Source organism: Falco naumanni, chromosome 6, assembly GCF_017639655.2.
Source record: "Falco naumanni isolate bFalNau1 chromosome 6, bFalNau1.pat, whole genome shotgun sequence".
Classification (NCBI taxonomy): Eukaryota; Metazoa; Chordata; class Aves; order Falconiformes; family Falconidae; genus Falco; species Falco naumanni.
Genome location: NC_054059.1, coordinates 80,540,681 through 80,560,942, shown reverse-complemented (window position 1 = coordinate 80,560,942; position 20,262 = coordinate 80,540,681). Strand labels below are relative to the sequence as shown.

Below are 20,262 nucleotides of genomic sequence, written 5' to 3'. Positions count from 1 at the left end.
TGTCATGTAGACACCATGGTCCCAGTTAGGTGATGTGAACCCATGTACTTCAGTACTTCAGTACTGTGGTGAGAGGTACCGTTAAAAGGCATTTTTTTAGAGAGTGGTAGTCTGATAGCTCCATCTCAAAACTCAGTGCCCTCATTTATGCTTTTAAAATAAATCAACCCATGCCAAAATTGGTTCTCTGGCCTAAAACCGATGGGACAATCTGACCATGTCTGCAAAGCTGAACTCTCATAGCCTCCAGACAAACAGCTGTACTCATACTGCTGGGGGACAACGTGGGTTATCTCAAGCCTCTGGGGATCATCTGGAAGGGCTTAAGTCCAAACCCTACCAGGGACCCTTCTTATTGTTAAAAGCATAAAAATATCCTACTCGGTTATTGCCTGTGCCAGTGCCGTGGCACTGCTTACAGGGATGGAGGCAGATGTGGTTCTGGGTTGCAATGTCGGGGTCTGGCCCCCGTTTCAGCTCTGCCAGAGGCTTTCCGTGTGACCTTGGTTGGTAGCTTAGGGTAAGATTAATCCCATTTAGTGTTGACTAATGGTGAGGGTGTCTAATTAAACTAGTCATGTGTGCTCCTTCTCTGATCAAAGAAGGAAGAGAAAGCAAATTCAGAAGGTGAATCATCCCATTTTAAGATTGGTGTCAGAGACAAATAAGATGAATTGCCCTCTGGAGTAGCTCTTTCTTTCCATTAACTGTAGAGGAAGTCTACATTAGAAGAGTTTAGACTAGATGCCTGATTTATAAATGGCTAAAGTTAAGTAAAATTAGTCCTGACCTTAATCTCTATGCATGCCTGTTTCTCCATACGTTGAATAATAGAAGTAACACCTTCGGCATCTCACATTCAAAAGCACCATTGGGCAAGGAGCGTCCTATAGCTACCTTGGAAAGAAATTAAACCTAGGAGCAAAAATGCAACAATTAGAGAAGTGAAACTTTTACTCTTGAAATGTTTCAATGACAATATGAGCAGTAGCGCTTGAGGCATCCTGTTGCTTTTTCCATTTCCCCCCTTCGCATTTGGGCAACTGAGCACCCATAAACGAGTGTTCCTGATGTGAGCATATGTCACGAGGGCAGTTAGTCTGTTTTCAGGGTGAGAAGTAGGAGCACTGAGGAAGGCTGACCACACAAAGGGAGTGTAGGACCCAGCCTTGGCCAGCAGCTTTGAAAGTTTTCCTTGCTGTTCTCAAATGATAGTGACTATTTACTCTTTGGAAAATCTCCCAGAGGAATGAAAGCTAATGACTAACTGTGACAGAGTTAAAAAAAAAAAAAATAACGGGAGAAGAAAAGCTTTCATTTTCATAGCAAAAATCCACAACATATAAGGCAGGCATGGAATAATTGTCCCACTTGATAACTTGTACTTACATACGAGGCTTGCTTTTGGAAAAGGAAGTTTGTCTCTTTAACTACCAAGTGTAGTTAAAGCATCAATTAAAGAAAAATAATAATAAAAAAAGACAAAAAGACAAAAAGGACAAAAAAGACAAAAAAGACAAAAAAAAGACAAAAAAGACAAAAAAGACCTTGTGTGGGTGTCCTGATAAGGGCTTATTTTGATCCAAATTGCAATGTTACACATCTGTATGGACACAGTTGTGCTTGATAAGGCTTTCACCAGCACAAGCATGTCCAAAACACAAATCCCACCCCCCCATCCCCCCCAATGTTGTTGTGGGATCGGGGGTAGCCGAGATACCTGTAAGTCCATTAAATCTGATAACAGGTCCTTAGAGGCCATTTTGGGTTTTTTTTGGGGTGTGTTAAATTACTAAATCTTGTTATTAACGCTTTTATTTTATGATTTGCTGTTTCCAGGGCACAGACAGAAGCTTGATGACTCTAAACCTAGTTTGTTCTCTGAACGCCTCAGTGATTTAGGGCGCATTCCTCATCCCAGTATGAGAGTAGGGGTCCCGACCCAGAGCCCACGGCCCTCTCTGAACTCTGCACCAAGTCCTTTTAATCCACAAGGACAGAGTCAGATTACAGGTAAGAGACAGAACCATAGGTTTGACTTGCACAGGCAATGGTAGTAATTGCTTATGGATATTTGTGTCTCAACTGCAGTAAAAGAGGCTGTTACAGAGTGACAGATGTGTTCCAAGCAAAGCTAGGTGGGAAGTGGATTTTTCTATAGCGTTTGAAGCCAAAAATGTCTTTCTTTTTAAAAAAATATCCTTTTGCCATAAATGCAAAATAATCCAAAATAGTCGATCCGGGTAAACTGAGTAGGAATTTGGTGAATTTCTAACTGCCATGTTACTCTGCCTTCTCCTTTGTGTGTGCAGTAGTACGTATCTGTGTATAATGGAATGAACATTTTTATTCAGCCTTTTTATTTTGCACTCATGTTGAGGGAAGCAGCCAGCATTTAATGGTCTTCCTATTGTAATAATAATAATAATACAGTCTTCTCACATGGCAGTTTCCTTCTAGCACCAGTGCTGACCACTGTTACAATAAACGAACTGGGTTATGGAGAAATCTCTAAAGGTTGCTTGTGAGGGTTGTATGCAACATTTATGATTGCATGCTGAGAGACAGATTTCATTGTGCTGAGAGAAATCATAAAGTACCATGTGTCACAGATTATAAGACTGAAATAAGATGTTTAACTGGAGCTATGCCAGAAGTTTGCAACAAAATGTGAAGCCCACAGAATAAACCAATTTTGTCATTTTTCTAAATTCAGAGCTGGTTAAATTTTTCAAAAGAGTTTCGAAACAACCTCTACCTGATTTTGGGTATTTCTACATTTAAAAATTTTTGCTGACATATTTGTGTCTATCCAAGATGTGAAGAGTTGTTGCCCCTGACCAATTCACTTCCTAGAACTGTTGGAGAACTTCACCTAGATGCAAGTCTGTCAACATATCTCTTGGCTCTATTTACTAGATCGTTTTAAAACTCAGTTTTCCTGCTACAGTTGCATCTACACCAGAAGTCTTTTACCAATGTTATATACCAATATTCCTTTACTGGTAAAGCACTCCTAGTATAGACACAGTCTTTGAGTCAACCTAGGAAGATTTCTGGTTTCATGTTTCAAGTGGTTTTGACTTGATACCAGCTGAAACTTAGTGGTTTTAACAAAGTGTTGTGGCTTTCTTCTTTCTTTTTCTTAAGTTCAACTGGTTTATTAATTTGCAGTAAGAAAGAGAAATAAATGGGTTAAATTGAACCCAAAGCACTCAGAGAACTGAAACAAAAAAACTGTTCCCATGAGCTGTGGCAAAGTTCTCCCAGATCTAGAAGTCCTACTTTAACTGATGTAAAATATTTATAATATATTAAAGATATTGATAGTAGCCATTACACAGTACGTGCTGTCCACCAGCTTCCCAGAGCAGCTTTTTTGGCCGGGCTTAGTGTTTTGTTTGTTGGACATGTGAAGTCAGGGCTCTTCTGCATATAATTTTCTGGATAAGAACTGCCAGACAGAAGCCCAGTGTTTTTTCTAACCTACTGTCTTCTGCCTGGTGGTGCTTGTGGACACAGTTCCTGAGAAAGCAGAGGGAAAATCTGGTGCTATAATCAGCTTTTTTCCTTCTTCCTTGTGCCTCCATAGTTTACCTATTGTGCAACACTATATCTAGGAACGAAGGAGGGTGAAATTCTTCCTGACCCCATCTGGTGATCAGCTTATGCCCTGAAGCACGAGAACTGAGATCCCCTTGTAATTTTCTTCCTAGCTAAGTGTAACCTCATATGCTGCTCTCATTCACATAAATGCCTCCTGTAGAAAATGTTCTGCTGGGTTTGATTAATAGAGTACTTCTCTGCCTCATTATGAATCAGCAGCAGCATTTACAGATCCGGGAGGTGAAAACTTCAGATAAGCTTTAAATAAGCCTGACTGGAAACAAAGCTCTGTGGCATTCCCTGTCTTCCCTGCAGATTGAAGTGCTAGCAGTTCACTGTACCAGCTGAGACTTCATTGAGAGAGGGAAGACACAGTGCTGGTAGGGCAGAGGGAAGTGAGCTGAACGGAGGAAGGCAGGTTGACTTTTCCATCTATTGCAGATTATGTGCTTTTCTTGCCAGATAAACTCACGGTCTTGTGATACTTTAGAATCCCAAATTGCTTATATTTCCCCCCAAACAGTGAGGAGTCAGCTACTTATTAAAGTTTGCAGAGAATAAGTGGTCTGGTACAGTATTTGCCACATTATTCCCCACCCTGGTAACCTCCTCAATTTAGGAAAGTCAAAACCCAGCCCTCAAAGGCTACTTTTTGGCTTTCTGGTAGCCTTCCCATTTAATAAGGTGATTAGCATGAGCATTTGACATCAGTGCCAGCTCTGTGAATGACGCTGGCTTCCCCACAAGGCTTGTTGGTGCTCTTCAGGACGTTGATTGTAATCTGTAAAGCTCTATGTGCTTTGATGTTCCACCAAAGTGCTGGGATGCTTTTTGTGGACAGTACCTCTGAGTTCTTCTGGGATGAATGGATGCCCGTTGCCACACATACGGTGCCAACGAGAGATACAGTGGATGCCGCAGGCAAGGCATCTCTTTGATCGAGTGTGAGGTGACCATAAGAAATTGCTAAAAGTCCACCTGTTTGGTATGGTAGTAGGGAGGGAGCTGTCTGGGCTGCCCACCTCCACCAGTTTCCTTGTTGGGGTGCGTTATTTGGTGGGAATACCACTGGCTTCTTAACATGGTCCACTGGGATGGTATGGCTTGGGCATGTATTATAAGGAGAATAGACTCTTGTCTGAAAACCTAGGATTTTTTAATGACCTTTGTTGGAATTAACCAAGCATTCCTTTAGAAATACCTTTGTTTCTTAATCTCTTTACGTAGTGATTTTAGGGAAAACAATTAATTCCTAATAACTTTAACAGTAAATACTGGTTTCCTATGACAAAATCCATATTCTTGCTAGTAAGCACATAAACTGCTTTTGTTTCGTTCCGCTTGAGGTCTTGCATAGCTATTGCATGATTAAACAGAAATAATATTTAAAGCCTGGCTGGCCCACACCTGAGTCTGAAAAGAACTCAGCACTTTGGAGTTCACTCTTATATTTCTTTTCTCTGTCTAGCTTGTGTTTATTTTCCTAGAGTATCAGAGTACAGGTTTTACAAATCACAGCACAGACCTAAACCTACAACAGGAGCAGGCTGTGGCAGTACAAGGCACAGAGTTGCCCTTATTCAACATGGCATTTTAACTAGGATTCTGCAAAAGCAACATCGAAGGGTCATTAAAAAACAAATCATCCAATAAGCAGATGCCTTTGCTGAGGCAATGCAGATTTAATTTGAACACCGCTTGCTGCCCGTAAATCTGGAATCCTGTCTGTTCACATTAGGATACTGGTATATTTGCTTTTTTATTTTTTTCCCTTTCCCTAATAGCACTCACACAACTTACTCTTGTATCCGATTACATTCCCATTCAGACACTGAGCTGTTGCATCAGTGTTTCAGTATGAAATGAGGAAAATTGTTGTTTTTCTAAAATGCAACCAGTGAGGATTAGCTTCTATCGGCCAGGAAAAGCCACGGGCGTGATGGCAGGAATGTGGTCGGCATGAGGACCCCAGCAGCTGGGCTGCAAAGTGGGAGTTAAGTGAGGTTTCATGCTCCGTCACCACTGTGGCACCGTCTGATCTATAGGCAACCTGTGACTTTCATCGCTGCAATAACAGCATTCTGAAGCAGGTCCTATTAAATATTATTTTTCCCCCTTTCCTCTTCCTCTCCCCATGCACTTTGGGGATGTTACGCTTTCGTTCCTCATCATTTTTAGGGTTGTAGGAAGCAGATTTAAAGGCTTCAGAGCTGGCTTACCTGAAAGTCAGTAAGAGGACCCATCTCCACTGGCAGGCAGGGACAGTTAAACTGAGTCTGCTGGGAAGACCATGGGCAGAAAGCACCTTCGACTCTCAGATGGAGAATGGGGACGGTACCAGCTGGGACCTCCTTAATTCCCCCGCTCAGGACTTGCAGGCAGGAGGCTGGATACTGCCCTTTTGCAGAGTCAGGGAGAAGGCAGAAAGCCGTGCTCATCACCACGTTGTCCCAGGCTCTGGATATGAAGCTGTGCAGCATCTGCCTCAAAGTCCAGTGTCTGTTCTCTGAGACCATCAGCTGCAGGACAGGTTTGAAACAGCAGCCGTGTAGCTGTTATTACTCCAGCACTATGCAAGTGCCCTGCCAGGGTTGGCTGTGTTTTACCTAGGACCAACAGGACTCTGAAGCACACACCAGTTTGTAGCTGGTGTGCATCTGTCTGAGAGCACATCAGACAAAGTACGTGGTTGCCTGGAACAGATAATTTAGAAATAGCCCGAGTAATAGGCTTATGGGGTGAGTTATGCCTTCAGTTTACTGTAACTTGGAATAAAAACTACAAGACAGCGGATGAGGTGGTGGAGCTGGGATTTCTGCTGCCATGAACACATGGGTGGCTGCAGTCTGCTGTATGTGTGCAAATTGATTGCATCCTTTTAGGCAACTGGCAAGTTGCCCCTGTGAACCTCCATTTGGTAAAGCTTGTGTCCCTCCTATTAAAGTATTCCTTTATTTCCCGCTTCTCTTTGCAATTTAGTCACCCTACTGGCATGACTTGTTCAGTGTATTTTTTTTTTCTTTTAGAAATGTGACTCTTGCAGGGTGGGAGGAGAAATGTTTTTAGAGGTTCTTCAGGCCAAAATCTGGTCTTAATTACGCTTCTGTACATTGTGGTGTAACTCCATTGGATTTGAGTGCACTGATTGAGCTGGGCAATCCAGATCAAGTCCTGGCTTTTTAAAGATGCCTAAGAAATAGAGAAGGAGGCTGTGTTTTGTTGTTGTTTTGCTGAGGCCAGGGTGATGGTGGTGGTGTATGTGTTATAATCGCTAGGTTATTCATGCAGAAAGTTGTCTTGGCTTTGTTAAGATCAGAAGTGAGGACATTTGCTTTAAGTGTTTACCCAAGATAGCTCCAGACAGCTTGTATTTTAATAGCAGCAGCAGCACTAATACAATCAGCAGCAGTCAGTGCTAGAGCTGATGGCTAGATTTAAATGAGAGTGATTTTGCAAAGTACGTGCAGGCACGTGATGTTGGGGTGCTATCATGGCGTGCCAAGGAGCTGCGAGCTTGTGATCATGCTCTGATCATGTAACTCAACTTGGAAGATTGTTGTGGTTTTTTTCCTATAATAAATCTGTGTGCTTCATAATCTAGTGCAAAAGCAATGGAGAAACTTATTCTTCAAGGCTATTTACATTATTTTTTTCTTCTCTGCATTGACACTTCGGAATATTTCTGTTGAAGGAAGAGAAGTCATGTTGCTGGAGAGCCAATGTCATCAGTGGGAGAATGGGTCACTGGGGTTTTTATTCATTCTTTATCCTTTTTTTTTCTTCCAGTTTTTATACAGTGCATCCAGTCTTAGACTGATTTTTAAAACTGCTTGTTGTCCATTAAGCATCAATGTCCTTTGTCCATTGATGCAGTCAGTCACAGACCACAAGGGTCAAGAACAGTGTACATCTCCCACTGGCTATAAATGTGGCAGTAAAAATTAGACACAAAATAATTTGCAATACTCAATATTTCCTGCTTTGGCAAGGTTTACCTGGAAGGGCAAACAGGATGCAGCTGTTTGTGCATTAGTTTAGACCTCGCCCTGCTGATTTGTTTCAGCTGAGCTATGCCCAGGCTTTCTTAGCATACACACGATATGCCCTGTTGTGAAGGAGTATGCTGAAAGCTGCACTTTCCTTCACACCCACGCAGGCATAACAGAAATGTTTACAAAAGGAGGACTGCTCTTAGCAATCACTCCAAAATTTTGAAGTGCAAATGCCAACTCAAAGTGGCCCTCTGCCTCCTTTGCTGTTGTCGAAGGCTCTGCTACCCCTTCCCAGTGGTTGCCATACAGGAAGACAGGGGGCTTTCTCCTGAGCCATCCACGGTACTTTTATATTAGTGTTTTCCCTTGCTTTAGAGGGATTCCTTTAGGAAGGAATCCACATTCAGTCTGCCTTAGAGGTTGTAAGGTTTCTCATCAGTTCTGGGCTTTTCATAATTGGGAAGATGATCTGTGCCTGCAGAGCACATGGTGCTTCGGGTGATGGCGCAAAGCCCGTGATCTGCAGGGACCCAGCAGACATGCACAAGCCTGCCAGCTGGAGCGAACGGGAAAGCTGGTCTCTGGTGTAGGAGGTCAAGGAAAACTGTTCAAAAATCTGCTTGTAGCTCCTTCCCTGCTGGTATATGCTAAGTAGTCATTCCACCCCTTCTGTGCCTGAGCAAGGAGGAGGTGACCCTCCTAAGGACATCATTGTGTCTCCCTCAGAAGCATCTGTGCGGATCTGCCCTGGAAGTGCTGTTCTGACAGCTGGCAGATCCACTTGGTGCCCCTGCATCCTCCTTCCCCCCAGGAGGTTTGATGTGGTGGCGTGTCGGACCAGAAGAGGTGGGCAGGTTGGGCCTCAGCTGTCTCTGCTGCTGCAGTGTTGCAAGGAACATCTGCTGGTGGGACTAAAAGATGCCATGTGAGACCCAGATGCAGGTCTGCCTTCAAGGACTACACAGGGCAGTTTTGCACTCTGCCTCACAACATTTTGCTCTGGGGGTTGGGCAACATGGCCGAGCAGTGACGTTTATCCTGTGGGCTAGCAGGTCACATTTGACTTGGCAAGGCCAGGGCGTTTGGCTGCTCCTGTCATGTCCATGCAAACCATGGCTGCTAACCAGTCAGCAGAGGCTGGTTTTAGGGCATTTACTCTGGTGCAACTTGTATCTTCGCTTTCTAGTTTCCTAAGGGGCAAAGATAACTGGAAGTCAGTCAGCCCCAGGACAAAATCCCCACCCTGCCTCGACCATGACCTTAGCCATGTCTTGGTGTAGAGGATTCACAGTAACCCTCCAGCCTGGAGTACTGTGACCTTCTTCTCAGTCACTGAGCTCTGATGTTCGATTTGGTTGAGGATTTTCCTCTTTCTTATTTCCTATTCCCTGAGAAGACATAATCTCATTTCCCTGGAGCTAAGTTGCTCATACTCTAGTTTCAGAGAGGCTGAAGTCTGCACCTCAATATCTGGGTTGAAAACTTCCAGCCAAGAAAAGCACCTCATTTTGTGAGTGAGGTACTTGGAGAGTGCCTGCACCTTAAAATAATGACCAACAAAATATGCAATTCATCATTATTGTCCTTAAATTTAGGTAGGAATTGCATCAAATGGAGGTTGGATGAGTTACCCAAGTCAAACAGGAGATCTGCTTCAGGACCAGAAGCAGTTAAGACACAGCACAGTGTCTTCACTAACAGTCCATCCTCTTTTTCTTCATTCTCTGACATACTTTGCGATTTAAAATCTTACAGTGTTGGACTCATGGAGAGCTGAAATCAAATTTATACATCTAAAAAAGAAATGTGATATTGTGGCTCTGAAGTTGAAATGAGCTATGTATAAATCTAAGCCATGTATAAACCTAAGGCATGTATAAATCTAAGTCAGATGTCATGAGAATATATGATATGTTTTCAGGTCAACTGATGGTCCATTGAGCTCCATATTCTGCCTCGGACAGCACAGTATTTGATACTGTTTTGAAAGACCACACAAACCTTTGAAAGACCACTTTTTTCCATGCATCCTTCTTGTGTCCACGTAGGCATTCATGGTGGTTGGATTAAGGATGTTAGGTGTAGACCCAAGTCTAGCATGGGTGTTCAAAGTGGTGAGGGTGCCTGAGATGCTTAAGATCTTCTTGTGCTGTGAGGATTGCACTACCAGAAGTGGCATGAACCTCCAGAAGGCAGCTCCTTTCCTAAGGCTTTCACCATCTTAGACCAAAATCCTGTAAAAACATCCTCCACCACAATTTTTCCCCCCCAGGCCTTTACCTGCTGTATAATTTCCTTCCATCATTGAAACTGACCAAAACCCAAAACTTTATGGCACTCTGTTTTGGATTTGGAAGCAGAGATTGAAAAGCTTTTGGAGTTTGAAGGAGCTTGGATTTGAGATTGTGCTCCTGACACATCATTAATTTTAAGATTGTTTTCCCAGTAAGCCTAGGCTTTCCGTTCCCAGTTGAAGATCATTTACCATTGACTGTATGGTGAATTAGAGTAGGGGAATGAGGCAGAGAAATATGTCGATATCAGATATAACAACAAGCAGTCAGTCAGATTTGAACCTGTGCCAATCTATACAGCCTTAGCCTTGAAACTGTTAAAACAAAGTTCATTACATTTAATGATCAAGTGTCCTTTGGATTTCTGACGAGTTTATGTTAACCATTTATATTACTCAGCTCTAATATAAATGGAAAACTACAGGAAAATCCTCTTAAAATTAAATTGGAAACTTGGGGACGGGTAGGGGGGGGGGTTATATATCTATATAGCTATTTTGCTTCGAGGAAGTATCTGCTTTCCAGACATCTCTTCAAACAAATCGTGTCTGAACAGAAAAAATAAACAAGGAATAGCTGAAACTACAAGGTTTGGCTGTGTGGAAGAGCAGGGAAAGGCATTAAAAAAATGAAAAAAAAAAAGGCTGAATTTCCTGAAAAAGTGCGTTTGCTTATGCCATGTGGCTATCACGTTGCCGTCTACAAAGAAGGGCCTTAACGTGTTCTGATATAGCAGGTTCTCCAAATGGAGTGGACCTGATGGGCTTCGCTGAAAATACTGGGGGGATTTGGAGGGATGTGCTACAATTTCTATGAGCCAGTTCAAAGACAGTTTTCTGTTTATCATGCAGTGCCCAAAACCAACTTTGGGGTTGGAAGTGCTTTGGTTTTATTGATGTAAAGAAGTAAAAATAATAATTTATGAGGCATTTGCTCTATGTTTATCACCAGATATTAACTGAGAGAGCAAATAGTTTATAAATCCAAACACCAGTGAATAAAACTAGGTCTCCCTCTCTCTCACTCAGTGCAATCCACCGGTGCTTCAGCAAAAAATAAATTGTATTTATCCTTAAAATCCTTTCCTCCATAGTGAGCTGTTCCAAGTACATCAAAAGGCATCATTACCTTGCGATAGCAACCACAAACCATTTGGTTTCATGTTGTTGTAATTGAGGTGACTGTAGGTAATTGGGCCAGCATCCAAATATGGCATTTTTGGATGGATGCTGATAAGATTCATGACATTTTCCTTCTTGGATAGTATTTTCAGCACTGGAAATACTATTGCGTAGTATTTGAACCGGAGAACAACTTGACAGGCTTGTCAAGCGATAACGGCAGAGTCTCCCCACCTCTGAAGTCCACTTCCCAAGCTGACTTGGGTCTTGTTCTTGTTCTGTCTGCTTATCTAGAGGACTGGCGAGTCTTGGTATAACACACTGTTAGACCTGGGCAGCAGACAGCAGGAATTTGCAGCACAGCTGCTATATCTTTTAAAACTCTGCTCACTGCTCTATTCATTTCCCCCCAAAATTGTTACGGGGAGGGAAAAGCGCAGAGTGAGGCTTGAAGGGGTTGAGTCCTAGAGGAGCAGGTTGTGTCTCATTACATTCTCATTCCTTATAATGCTGCTGTGTGTATGTTCAGTAACCCCACCTCTTTCCATTAGGCTGTTGATGCCCTAAAATTTTTCTTCCTTTAAAAAAAAATTTCTCTCTCTTTTTTTTTTTTTTTTTTTCCCTAGACCCCAGGCAGGCGCAGTCATCCCCGCCATGGTCCTATGACCAATCTTACCCATCCTACTTGAGCCAGATGACTTCACCGTCCATTCACTCCACAACACCCCTGTCCTCCACTCGAGGCACAGGACTTCCAGCCATTACCGATGTGCCCAGACGCCTCTCAGGTAAAGACTCTGTTTTGCCTAAAACAATTATGCAGATAGGAACAGGACTGGCAGAGGCTGCCGTGGCCTCAGACAAACCTTGATGAGAAGAGCAAAGCTCAGTCAGTGATAACAGGGTTACTGCATGGTGGGTGGGGGTCAAAGTCCCTTTTTTTTTTTTTTTTTTGAAATGGAAGAGCTGCTGTTTTGCTCTGAACATGTATCATTTGAATGTCTCTAAGTCCATTCCAGATCAGACTATTTTTACATTGTGAACCTGATTCTATGAACAAATTATCTCCTTTTTTTTTTTTCCCCACAAGAGGATGTTTACATGCATGTTTTAAAGTAATTGTGATATTCTCTATGTTTTGGTGCTTTACTTTGTGGTGTGTGTGATGTTAGGCGTCCTGACAGATAAATGCCTTTATTTCTTCCATAGTTAAGGCTAAGGTTCATTCCCCAGCTTTTCAATCCAGTAGCTCAAGAAAGCCTGTTTCCTTAGTTAATGTGTACTTAAGATGCCTATCAAAAACTAGCTGAGTCACTTTAGGTAAAGATTGGACAAATTGTGCTTTGGGATGATGCAGGAGAAAGGAAATAAATACATTTAGGAACATAGACAGACAGCAGTGAGGAACTGAGACTTTTTTTTTTTATCAAACAAATGTACATTTACATACTGGCAATTAATCTCTAATGGTCTCAGCGATAAAACCATCTGTGTGAAGTAATCTGATTGCCCCAAAGTAAAATGGAGCCTGTCATGGCACACAGTCACCTTGTATATCTTGCCAAAAATGAGGAACCTTAGGGGAGGGAGGCTCAGTATTAAAACTCCAGCCTTGCAAGTGTGGAAATATTAGCAGCGTATGCCAAAAAAGCATGTGTAATGTAAAGAAAGCCTTTATGATTCATTAATGAAAACCAAAGAATCAGTCTTATTACATCTATTTTTGCATGTTTGCAAGATATTATTATAATCTTGGATGCTGCTGCCATACACCTGTTTGACTTGCAGCCAGGTGAATTTCTTGCTGTCGTGTTTTCCCCTTCCACCAAGCTCGTAGTGCTGGAAATGTTGATCACTCCACTGAGCTGCAACATTGACAAGCTGAAATTCATCCAGCAGGCGTGTAGGATTTGATTAGCGTAGACTCCTTGATTTCTTTCCTCCTGGAGGAGGGAAGCTTTGTTTCTCAAAGAAACAGCTGCAAAAACCTCTCCAGTCCTAGTGCACTCTGCTTTCTTAGAGATGCTGAATATCTCCATGTGGGCCAAGGGTTTGAGGGTGGTAGAACAGGTTCCTGCGGGCTGTCTGTGCAATGCGCTGACTTGGTTCAAAAAAAAACTTGATCAGCTTGATGCTGAGGAAATGCTTTGTTTGGCCCGAAACAGGTTCCCTTTGAGTCAGAGCCTCCTGATGGTCTATGATGTCGAATGGGTTATTTTTGCAATTGTGCCCCCAGCAATACCTCCAGGAGAGGCTCGGCTGGGACCTCAGCAGCTGTACCGTGGCATACTTGCCCTGCAGCCCTTGCTTGTCTGTGTGTATTCAGACGTGAGCGCCTGGCGTGTGGGCGCAGGCAGAATGACTAAAAGACCTGGATGCACACATTATGTGGCCGCGGACTGAACTTTTCTGTTGTACTCTACAGTCGGTTGCCTTCCCACTTCTTGTCCTTCATTTTTTGGGGGCTTGACTGATGCCTTTGCAATGCTCTTACCTTTCACCAGCATGGGGATCTTGCTTCTAGTTAGATTCGAGGTTGAAAAGGGGACTTTGATCTTCTACAGCTGCTAGAGGTTGTCTGCAGTGTTTGCTGATGTTCAGAAATACAGAGCGGTGTTCCTGGCTGGAGGATGAGAGTGGATGCTCAGGCTGCAAGGAGGCACGTTGGAATTTGGGTTCCTCTCAAGTGTTTCTACCTACCAGGGCCACAGGGAGGGAGGGGCAGGATCCAACCTCTTTTGTTATGAAGTAGAGGGAGAAATGCAAGTTTAAAGCTGCCCCTTACAGCAACCAGTCCATCCCTCACACATGGAGAAATGCAAATCTCCACTCAGTTACTTGATACATCTTTCAGAGAACAGAGCTTTGATGGGGGGAAAAAATGACTGCTAACACTAAAAACATTAGAAAACTTTAGGCACCTCCAGTGCATGAGGGAGAAATTAGAGTTTTACAAGGCCTCGAATAAAAACAAACTTTGCTTTCCGATACAGTGGCAGAAATCTGATTATCAAGCCTGTTAAAAGTATACAAGGCAATTTTAATGAATGCCATATTTACTGCCTGTTGCTTAACATCATGCAGGAGGAAAAATGGGTAAAACTTCCCCCTTAGGCCTTGGATGTCACACCTACAGGCACAGGACTTCCTACCTGCCACAATTTCACATCACTCAGCCTTTTCACAGGCCTCCGTGGCTCTGCCCAGACAACTGCTTAATCTGCGCTCACCCACACATTGAAAATATACCATCTAATAAAGCAATGTGCCCTTCAAAAGAGTGGTTCCTGGTGGTACTGTCAGTGGCAGCCCTCAAGAGCTATTTTTGATGGTACTTCCATGACCAGTAGCACATCCATCCCATGGCCAAACCGGTGGTGTTCCTCCCCGTCCAGGGATGCGTATATCTCTTGATGATGAGGTCACCTGTGTTTCACTCCCAGATTAAGCTGACCATCAAAAGAGTTTGGGGCTGTAGGACAGGAGGTGATGAGGGACTGCCATAGCAGTTCATGCGGTTCTCTGTCCCATGGGAGAGGGGAAAAGGGCAGCAGGCTGCAACCCTGCGGAGTGACTCTGGCGGGCAGCTGCAATGTAGCTGAACTGGTCGTGTCAGCGTCTAGACTGATTTCTTTTGCACAACTGAAATGTTTGCATGCATGCTGCAGGCACGTGCAAATGAGCACCCAGAGCTGTCGAACTTCAAGTATTCATCTTTTATTCTGCAAATGGGGATTTTGCTGGTTTTGCAGTGTCATACAACTAATTAATGACATGCCGCATGTATTAGGGCAGTATTCAACATCAGTAGCTGAAAAGCAAAGCAAAAAAAGACTATCTGGCATCACTCATGCAACTTTTGAACCAGTGATCTTTCTGGTGTGTGTCTCATGTTCGTATCAAGAAGAAATAAAAAACAAGCCCACGAGGCCATGCAATTGACTTACCTTATTGCACCAACTCAGTCACAAAGAGAGCAGGATTCCCCATATTTTATTAAAATATCTGTCTGCTCAGACTTCCCCAGAAGACAGTGAAAGTTGGTGGCCTAGCAGATTAATATTCTTAATTAAATAATATTGTAGTGGAAACCATGGGAATATATGAACATGGTCATTTTAGAGAGAGTTTTGCCTGAGGGACATAGTCTTATTGCATGATTCATAGTGAATGCACTCAGCCTTTGTGCCCTGTGCATAACCAAAGTGCATGTGGGACGGGGAGCATGAGTGTCTATTATGTAATTAATGTATATGATTCATATAAATACACATCACAGCCATTTTACATAAATCTTTGGGACTGATCCAGCAAGTCCTCAGCACATGCACGGTTTGGAGCAGGGAGTACAGGTCAAGTTGTTCCTGCAGTCACAAGAGAGCTGCTCCGCAGCAGGTGAAGGAGGAATGGGTATTAGATGTCCCCAGGGTAGACATCCGTAACCGTGACAGTCACCCCCAGCTCCCTTTTGAGTCAGTGGGGACAAACTAGCATTTGCAGGACTTGACCAGTCTGCAGATGAGCCATACTGGTCCCTGGCAGTGCCTTGGAAGAGCCTGTTTTTCTCCGGGGGCTCTAAAGCGAGCCTAGGTGAACAGTTCAGGTACAGGCACGCCTGATCTGATAGTCTGCCTTTGGTGGGGTGATTTAAGAGACGATTTAACTGCCCCATAAACATATCTGTATCACAGCCTTGTTACGCTTCAGTCCTGGCTTAACCCTGCCATGATCTGCCTCACCCTGACCTCTGCTTGCTCTGTGATTGCAGGGTTTAAGCTTGAATTTAATTTTGTTGAAAATACTGAGATGGGAGGTGGGGAGACTTCTTCCCCTGCACTTTTCCTACACCTCCTCACCCTTCTGCCTAAGTGCTAGTCTCTTGCTTTTTGCTTCACCTTTGAGACAGACTTGCAGGGTCAAGGTCTTAAGATGCTGGAGGACCTGTCCTGCAAGTGTAACATGAACATGTTCAGTGCTGGCTGTGGAAGAGCCTGTCCTACACAACTGTGTTTGACAAATGCCTACATGACAAAGGAGAAAATTAAAACTGAATCTAAATAACAGGACAAATCACCAAACCTACCTTTTGCAGCCCTGGGCTTGCACTCTTTGCAAATAGTTGTCACCTGGGGATTCTGGCCTCATGCCGCCATGCCCAAACTCTCGTCCCACACGCTGGGGTCCCTGCAGTGTGTAGGGTGGATTTTTCTGTCTTTGTAGTTACTTTGTCATTGAATAGCGACATGCTGAGACAGATGAGGGACACACTAAGATAGACGATGAACATACTGGGCTCAGCCTTTAAACAGAAGAAGGTTGCAGACCCATCCATCTGAACTAAAATGGCCAGAAAGTAGTACCTTTACCAATAAATTACAGAGCGATAGGGTCTGGGCTTTTAAATAACAGTACTGTTAAATTGTCAGCGAGGTTGGTTTTGAGTGGGGTTGGCCAGCACAGTCACAAACAGGTCCCAGCTGTGGTTTGGAAAGGAGCAGAGTCCCGAACATACTCCTATGGGCAGCTCGGAGGCAGCCACTCCATTGTGGAGGCTAAAAGGATTTAATATTACAGCTGTGACCACACCATCCTGGCTGGATTTAAAACCAGAGAATGGGCCCTGACTCTGGGGCTGTTTGCTAGTTTGAGTGTAGCCAGGCTTTCCCATTAATTTGTCTGTAGATATCACTGCAGCATTTTGGACCATCCTGAACCTTCACCAGATGTTGAATTTAAAAAACATTCCTGTTCTCCCAGGTCACTGGGGGCTGGCAAGTGTAAATGCAACCCTGCAAATGCCAGCCATGCCCTAATCAGTGACAATGCTGTTCCTTTACACAATCTAAGGTTCATTCTTTTAAGCCTACAGATCTTAAAATAACCCCCCCACGTATAATGGAAGCAGCTCCAGCTGAACCTCTGGATTTAGTGTTTGTATGTTAATGAGAAAGCTGCTCACAGTGATGGGCTGTTTTTTCTTGAGGTCCTGCACTGGTTGTCATCTTGGTTTTCAAACCCTGAATGTGAATTACCTTGGATTTTGCTTAATGTCACATACACACATAATCTTTATAATAAGATTTTTCCCTTTTGAGGGGGATTCAGTCTTTGAAAAATACTAACTTTAAGAAAGAAAAGTCGTTTATTTTCTTCTAAGGAGCTCAGAAAACTTTACAGCCCCTAAGTAAAAACTGCCATCACGTGAAGTAGCTATTCTTGCACCTCTCAATTCCTACTAACTTCATTAAATATTGTGGGTAATAAACACATTTCAGGATGGGACCCTTAATAAAATTAGGCATTAGTGCTGCCTCCAAAATACAGTTCTTTTCCTCTTTATGAGCTCTGGGAAATAGGGAAACAGTTAATACCACGGCTATCACCAGCAATGGCCGTGGTGGTAGCAGCTCCTGAAATGAATGAGCAGTTCAGGCTTCAGCAATATTGTCTCAGGCTTTTGGCAAACCCAAGAAACCAGCTCTGTTTCTGGTGCGCTTGCTATGCTGTGATGTTTTTCTTGGTGACTATAACAATTTTCACTCTGTCTTCTTTTTTTTTTTTTTTTTTTTTAAAGTGGAAGCAGAGAGACTCAAGGATGTCTCTGTCTCCATTTCTCCTAGCTAATTTTCAATGCTTTCCCTACGAGGTGACACTGAGTTAAGGCAAAGTAAAGAACTTGGGGGAGCTTGGGTGTTCAGAAACAACCCACTCATTTTGCTACCCTCCTTAAACTTGTAACTCAGTTTTTTTGGGTTTTTTCCCCCCTCTTTTTCATTATTTTTCAGTGGTTCTATTTATTTTGTTTACCGCAGGTTTTCCATTTTTAGTCTCCTGCCCACTTGGTGTCACCTGGGAATCTCAGCACCTTGGCACTCATCTGTGGGGTTTCAGTGGCAGCCTCTCTGCTGGGCAGAATCTCTCATTGGAGTAACTGTCCAGAAGATGCGTTGCATGATCCTTACCTCAAGGACTAAGGCCAAATTTTTCTAGCGTGGGTGGCCTCAAATTAGGCACCTATACCCGTATTTAGGTGGTAAAACAAGTGGGCTGATTTTCAGATGTTTGAATATTATAATGCGTTTCTTTAAGCCCTTTTTGTTTACTTAAAACGGCTGTTGAGAGAGGAAATAAACAGGAAAAATGAAGGCAGAGTGAAAGAGTTTTATTCCTGAAATAAAGGATTTAAAAAATACTGAAAAGAAGCAAGTGGAATGTTTTTAAATGGAATAAATTTGTTGCTGATACAGGCAGGAAATAGCACACTCAAATATATGTGGATGTATAGATATATTTTTATCTGAGCTTTTTTTTTTTTGCAATGTGTTTTATATTTAGGACACATATCAAGATTTGCATCTGTTTCCAGAGCTTGCTGCTAACAGTTAGTAATGATGCCAAAACATACTTTAGTTCCAGCTTGAGACCAAATGATATTCAGGGCTTTTTTTTATTACTAATTTAGGGTCTGATATTAATTAAGGAAATTTTCCATAAGTGCCAGGCCTTTTCTGAAGAACTCATTAAAATTATATTAACTTAAACCGGAATCACAGTCTGAGCATGTTTTGTAATGATTATTCTTACTGACTCTGCTGGGTTTTGTAAACAGAATGCTAATTGTTAATGGGGCAACCGGGTGCTTGATTCCATACTTTCAAAGGGCCAGATCCTGAGTCACTACCTAGATGTGTGCTCCCAATAAAGTCAATAAGCTCCTAACAGGAAGGCTGTGGGTGCAAGCTCTTTGTTTCATCCCTGTATAAAGGTGTATGATGATGTCTTGATTCCCTTGATGGAATCACTGTTGATTTTCTACCTAGGATGGAGCCAGTGGTGGTTGCTGATGTAGGACTACGTGTGTCTTGATACGAAGAGGGAATCTAACTCCATACGTGAAGCTCTCTGGTACATACAGGGTGATTAGGATCACTTGTTGTGCCCTTAAGTCTCTGTGGCTCTTGAGTGTCTGTTGCACCGAATTTGGTTTGATTAATTGCACAAGCTGAATTTACGAAATGGTCCCGTAAAATGCGGGAGACTTTGATCCTTCTTAGACTGTGCCTGTGTTTGGTACAAGATAGGTAGAAAAGTATCTTATGCCCTCCAGGAGCTGTACAGTTCTAAAGTCCCAGTTCTGCAAATCTTACACTAAAAAACACAATTCAAGAAGCAAAACCTGCTGCTAGCAGAAATAGCTGGAGCTGCCTTGACTTACGGTGGAATTTCCTTGCATTTCTGGCCATGCAGAATTTGACCATGCTGAATTTGGTCAGGAAGGGAGTGTTAGAGCCTAGCAGAGCTTCACAACACCTTTCTGAAGTGGTTTAGTAACGGCTGTTTGGTCCCATTTTGCAAGTGTCCAAATCTTTTCCCCTCTTGATGGATGTTTTAGCAGAAGAGGATCTGGTGTCATGCCAGCTTGGCTGTCAGATTTAAAAAAGCATTGATATTGTTGATGCTGGTGACCAAAAGAGAAAGTAAGAGCTGTGCAAGAAGTTCAGGCTTTCTGTGGTTGTACAAAAGAAAAAAACATAGGCAGCAAAGGAGAGGAAGATGAATGAGATAAAGTGAAGGTGCGCACCTTCATCTAGCTCATAAAGGATGTTATTAAGAAAGACGCAACTATTTCATATGCATAAAGGGAGGGTATTTGGGGACACTAATCTGGAAATCTCTTAATATTTGCTTTCAGACTGACTCAAAAGAGTGAGGGAAGGGATCAAAGCTGGAGGTGCCTTCCTGAACTTGGGACAGGTTCCCCATGTCCGCAAGAGCAGTGTGTGGGCGGTGCAGGGTCCCCTGGGGGGGAACCTGACCCTGCACCCATGCTGCGCTCAATGCTGCTTCGGTGTCCGAGGAGATTTTGTGGAGTCCAAGCATTTTTAGCAATGGTGGAGTTTCATCTATAAGGCTTAGGGAAGAATAATTTCATATAAGCAGCTTTCCACAGATACACAAATTCATAGGTAGATTCATAGGTTATTAATACAGTGAAGCTCATGTGATCATCTGCTTTGACCCAGCTGTAAGATTACCCCAAGTTATGTCTCATTTGAACTTGAGGATAACCTTCGAGGGAAAAAAAAATCCCACCAAAAACCAACACAAAAACTCAGTTTGTCTTCATTTAAAAATTTCCAGGGAAGCAAGATCCACCACAACCTTTGGTTACAGACACTAATTAAGCTCGCTTTGGAAATGTGTGTCTTATTACTAGTCTGAATTTGTCTAACTTTAGTTTCCAGTCAT

At 42.9% G+C, this 20,262-nt stretch overlaps 1 protein-coding gene across 1 annotated transcript in view; it reads left to right on the top strand.

Moving 5' to 3' along the window:
- The first annotated feature begins 451 nt into the window (after nt 1-451).
- The window catches only part of RUNX2 (RUNX family transcription factor 2), a 36,913-nt gene continuing 17,102 nt past the window's right edge, over nt 452-20,262 (top strand). The window contains exons 1-3 of the mRNA XM_040599376.1: nt 452-506; nt 1,840-2,013; nt 11,640-11,801. Coding sequence (XP_040455310.1) covers nt 452-506; nt 1,840-2,013; nt 11,640-11,801 — 391 coding nt within the window. The remainder of the gene's footprint in view (nt 507-1,839; nt 2,014-11,639; nt 11,802-20,262) is intronic.